At 44.3% G+C, this 5,765-nt stretch overlaps 1 protein-coding gene across 1 annotated transcript; it reads right to left on the reverse strand.

Moving 5' to 3' along the window:
* Positions 1 to 2,489: 2,489 nt before the first annotated feature.
* Positions 2,490 to 5,211, reverse strand: LOC115013702 (alpha-(1,3)-fucosyltransferase 7-like). The gene is made up of 2 exons (XM_029440161.1): positions 5,053 to 5,211; positions 2,490 to 3,655 (listed from the first exon to the last, which is right to left on the reverse strand). Exon 2 carries the CDS (start codon positions 3,601 to 3,603, stop codon positions 2,563 to 2,565), a length of 1,041 nt encoding a protein of 346 aa, XP_029296021.1. The 5' UTR covers positions 3,604 to 3,655; positions 5,053 to 5,211; the 3' UTR covers positions 2,490 to 2,562.
* Between the last annotated feature and the right edge of the window lie 554 nt (positions 5,212 to 5,765).

Here is a 5,765-nt window from a genome sequence, read left to right on the forward strand (position 1 = left end):
AGTTGTATAGTCTTATGGCCAGGGGGACAAAATAGTTATTGAGCCTGTCTGTGGAGCAGGACAGGGACAGCAGTCTGCCGCTGAACAAGCGCCTCTGCCGGGTGAATGTGCTGTGCAGAGGGTGGTGGGCATTGTTCAGTATGGATGACAGTTTATCAAGGGTCCTTGTCTCTGCTACTGTCACCAGGGAGTCCATCTCTGTGCCCACTACAGAGCCAGCCCTCCTCACCAGTCTGTCCAGACTCCTAGCTTCCCTCTTCTTACTGCTTCCTCCCCAACACACCACAGCATAGAAGAGAGCGCTGGCCACAGACTGGTAGAACATCAACAATAGTTTTTTGCAGTTTTTGAAGGACCCCAGCCTTCTCAGGAAGTACAGACTCCTCTGCCCTTTCTTATGAAGAGTGTCCATATTTGCCGTCCAGTCGAGCTTGTCATCCAGCTGCAGGCCCAGATATTTGTAGGACCTGACCACCTCCACGTCGACCCCCTCGATGGACACAGGTTGCAGGTGTGGCCTGATCCTTCGGAAATCCACCACCATCTCCTTGGTCTTGGAGGTGTTCAGTTGCAGATGGTTCGACTTGGACCACCTCACAAAATCCTCCACCAGGCTCCTGTACTCCCCCTCTTGTCCATTCCTGACACAGCCGACGATCACAGTGTCATCTGAGTATTTCTGTATGTGGCAGAGCTCAGAGTTGTGCTGGAAGTCAGAGGTGTAGATGGTGAACAAGACAGGGGAGAGTACCGTCCCCTGTGGCGCTCCAGTGCTGCTAACTACAGTGTCGGACCAAGTCTTGACAGAGTGATCATAACTAATATTAGAAATGCTGAATTTTATAATGAGGGTATCATCACTGTTATCCATATGACTGCTTGGATTGGCAAATCACTAATGAATATTCTCTACTTTTCCCTTTACTGAAACTGCTATCCTCACCTGGCCTATATACTCTAGAGCATAGGTCTTCAACAGGGGGTCTGCGGAGGTACTGCAGGGGGGTGGCAAAATTGTTTATAGTTAAAATAAATGTACGCCACGCACCTCCTCAAGCCTCTTGTGTACAATATATACAGTAGGGGGTCCCTACACCACGCTACACCAGTGTGGGGGTCCTTGGCCCGAAAAACGTTGAAGACCCCTGCTCTAGAGGATTGGATGTGAACAACTACCTTTCTGCATTTTTTAGATTGTCATATTGCCCCAGATTATATTACACATCCAGGATGCTTCTTCAGCCTCAGTGACAGATGTTTGATAAGGAAACTGTGTAGGAACCCTGGATGTAACTGTGGCCTCTTGCTGTCGTCTCTCAGGAAAGCTGCTCTCTTCAGCCTGCTCCTACTCTCAGCCTCTCCGCTCTCCCACAGTGGAAGAGCTTGTTTAACTGTATTTGACCTGCACACATATACCTACAATATGTTAAAAAGAAATATCTACAGCAGATACCAGGGAGTATTAACATTTGAGATCTTTAACTGTGTTTGTAAAGACTGTTTTATTCAAACATACTGAGCTTGTGGGACAATTTACGTTTGGAGGATTAAGGGATGAGCAGAAAAGACCCAATTCTCATGTTTGCCTTTTCTACATGTTCTATAGCTTTGATTGCGGAGAGCCAAACTAAAACCAAGCTAGTTGTCTTGTTGTGGTCCTTCTCTCGAATAATGAATGGGTCTGCTGAAGAAATTCTCGAGCAAGTAACTACTAGCTATCTTTGATACAGACTGTTTTCAGATTAATTATAATGAGTTCTGCACACTACGGAGAACTTCTTTAACACCATGTTTAGCATGCATGTGGATATGCCAGAGCTGAAATTAATTAAATAAATATTTATATAATCTGATGTGAAACATGGTTTGTCTCTTTTTTTCCTTATTTTTTATCAGAAAAAAATAATCACTATTCACAAAGGACTTGGAATAATTTGCGTCATGTTTTAAATCAGAGGTATTCAACAGGGGGGGTCCACGACCCCTAGGGGGTCCACGACCCCTAGGGGGCCCGTGGAGGTACTACACGGGGATGGCAAATATTTTGGTTGATTAGACAATTTTCTTTTCTTTTTTAAACCAATTTTTTTCCCCACAAATTTAAATGTCTTTAAATACACATTAACATGAATCCGACATATTGTAGCGGACGGATAAATGGAGGCAGAAGACGTTAAGCGCGGGAGCACACACACACACACACGTGCGCACACAGAGCGGAGGAGAGGAGAGAAGGCGAGGGTTCCTGCTCCATCTCTCCATCCGTTTGGTGGTCCTTGCCCTGAGAAAAGTTGAAGACTCCTGTTGTAAAGGGTTCATTCACCTACACCTTTTGCAGAAGCTACAACACACTGCCAACAGGACTATTGCTTCTGTAGAATTTAGTGTAACAAAGTAAAACAAAGGACAGCATGGACATTGCTTCTGGAAAGACCAGTGCATCAAATTGTCACTGTATGGTATTTCACATTTGCATGTGGTAACCCATTAACATTGGCAGTCCCAATAATAAAAAAAATTAAAAAACAGCTCAGTGACCTGAAACCATGAAGAGATAAAGTTTTAACTGTTAACCCAGCTCTCCAGGTCCTGATACACTCTGTTGGCTGGTAAACTGGGGAACTGAACACAGATTTGACACAGCCTTTCTCTCCAGTCAGTGTAGGTTTTTATTCTGTGAGTGTGGTGCCACTGGAAATACTCCTCATAGGCCCACCTGTCTGCAGCCACATGCTTCAGATGGGCAGCCAGGTCTGCTGTGCTCTTGAAATCAGCCACATGGATAAAGGAACCAGGGGGAGCCAGCGCCTCGTAGTCCGCCCTGCTGGGGCCGAGAACAACTGGTACGGCCCCTGCTTGGAAAGCGTTCCTCCAGAGCTTCTCACTGATATAGTCCTTTGCCTCAGAGTTCTCAAAAGACAAGTAAAATATACACTTTGAAATTGTGGGCAACAGCTTCTTGTTTGACAGGGGTTTCTTGTTCCACTTGCCGTACACCTCTATTGGGATATACTTCTTTAGACTTTGGTAAACACCAGCCCGAGCCTGGTGAGGCTGGTATCTGCTGACCACCCAGCTGACAAGGCACGAGCGATTTGGAACAGCCTTGAAACTGAGCTCATCACCTCTGAGCATGGTCTTTCCATAAGGGATGGATATGTCAGCATCACGTCTGTAGCTCATTGTCCAGTTGAAGAGGCCAGTGAGCGGTGTGAGGTTTGCATTGTTGACAGGAGGCTCCATGGACAGCCACACCCAGTGCTGGGAGGCCGGACGATCCAGGTGCAGGGGCAGTGAGGACAGACCTCCTCTCAACTCCTGATGGTGGAAGACAACCACATCAGCAGTGGAGAAGGCGGAGATGTTATCAGTGAGGAAACAGCGACGGATGTTATACATTTCGAGGCATTTGTCTCCATCGAGCCTGTAAGAATGGCCAAATGGCCAGTGCCACAGCAGGATGCTGATGTTTCTCTGAGGAACAGCTGGGTGGTATTTCTGCAGATAGAGAGTCTGGTCCAAGAAGATGTAATAAAGCAGGGATGAGAGGAAGATGAGGAGAAGGAGGAGAAGGAGGAATGCTTGGGATCCAGAAGTCCTCATGACTGCTGAGCATATTCCAGGTCAAAAGGGTACAGATCACTGGTATGGAACTCTTAGAAAGGAAGGAAGGGTAGATCAGAGATATTATTACGCTTCCATATGTTCTTATTGTCGTAGACATTTATCATATAATCTTCTTATACTTTATCTCTATAAAGTTGTTTGGCCTTGCAGTCACTAAGCCTGTGTTTTCTCGCAGTTGTCCTTACACAAGTCTAATATCCCTGTCTGTTAGCATTTGTAAGGCAATCAGCAGATGGATGTTAACAGTTGTAATTAACATGTGTGATGTCTCTGTGCCTTTTGTTTCCATTTGGTAGACAGAAATGTGTATTACCTGATCCTTCCCATGCAACTCTACTGTATAAATGACGTGTGTTTCATTATACTCAGGGTCAGATACTTGTAGCACACGTTGCTGCAGGTTATCTGTCCTTTCAGCTGAAATTGATTTGATTCTGTTGAATACTTTTGACTTTTTCATTAAATAACAACAAAGTTCTTATTTCTATATTTGTTCCTTTCTTAAGGGGATTCGTTTTTGAATTGCCACCACAGTTATCAGTTCATAAACTGCAGAGGACAGGGTGTTAACAACAAAAACATCTCCTACTGCAGAAGAGATTTAATTCAATTCTGTTTTAACTCCCCCGATTATTATCATCTTTTGTCAGTTGGCTGATTTTGTTACAGGTTAATTACAAGTGATCTTGCATCAGATATGTAACAAACACAAATAGTTATCATTATCCTTTTCTCTAATATGTTCAAAGTTTTGTAAACATCCTGAGAAAAGATTGTTGGGTTTGTTTTGTTGTTGTTTTTTTTACAAAGGAGTACAACTGTCAGAACATTTGATGAAATCTACAACTGTCTGTCCTCTCTGTGTTTTCAGCAGGAAACTAAGTTCTGCTTCTGCTCGATGTTTTTTTCTTTTTTAGGATTTCGTCATAAGTATTGCACTTATTGTAACTGCTCAAAAAAAGGAATTTTAAAAGTTTAAACTTCAAATTGAACAGTTTGCTAATCGGCAAATAATTAAAACAGGTGAAAGTACTGAACTACTAAAGTACTAAAGAATAAACATTTATCTGCACGTTTTATAAAAATAAGTCACTTTCTGATAAGAATATTCAAATAGCTAACTTGTGTGGGTTGATGTTGAAGCATCTTTTAAAATAAAACTGAAAGAGGATTTCTGAAGAATGCGCACACTGATAGCTGAGTACACCACAAACTCAACTTCAGTTTAAGAACAGAACATTTTAAGAGAGAAAAAATAATTCAATAAAAATCCATGTAAGACCTTATTTTAGTTTCCATCACCCTGAAGACAAATAGCATTCTGTAAACTATCTGTATTGAATTAAATCTGTAGTAAAAAGTTAGATTTCAGCAGGAGGATTTGAATGAAATACAAATGAGGTTGGTAGAGTTGTTGGCACTTACCTGCTAACATATATGCTGTCTGCTGCCCGTACAGCTACTCAATACATCCTTGAAGATAAAGGCATCCTGCCCCCCTCAAACTTTTGACTCATCTCTTGCTTGACAAACACACCACTTTGCGCTGGCAGGGTGTGACAGTTGATGTATAATCTCAATCAGTGTAAGCAGAAAGAAAGGAGCAGCAGCAAACTGTTCATTCATCAATGCATCCATCCATCCAGCCATCGTCTACCGCTTATCCGGGATCGGGTCGCGGGGGCAGCAGCTCCAGTAAGGAACCCCAATCTTCCCTTCTCCGGGCCACATCCTCCAGCTCCGACTGGGGGATCCTGAGGCGTTCCCAGGCCAGAGAGGAGATATAATCTCTCCACCGAGTCCTGGGTCTTCCCCGGGGTCTCCTTCCAGCTGGACGTGCCTGGAACACCTCCCTAGGGAGGCGCCCAGGTGGCATCCTTACTAGATGCCCGAACCACCTCAACTGGCTCCTTTCAACGTAAAGGAGCAGCGGCTCTACTCCGAGTCTCTCACGGATGGCTGAGCTTCTCACCCTATCTCTAAGGGAGACGCCAGTCACCCGTCTGAGAAAACCCATTTCGGCCGCTTGTACCCGTGATCTCGTTCTTTCGGTCATGACCCAGCCTTCATGACCATAGGTGAGGGTAGGAACGAAGATCGACCGGTAGATTGAAAGCTTTGCCTTCTGGCTCAGCTCT

This window comes from Cottoperca gobio, chromosome 9 (genome assembly GCF_900634415.1).
Source record: "Cottoperca gobio chromosome 9, fCotGob3.1, whole genome shotgun sequence".
Taxonomy (NCBI): domain Eukaryota; kingdom Metazoa; phylum Chordata; class Actinopteri; order Perciformes; family Bovichtidae; genus Cottoperca; species Cottoperca gobio.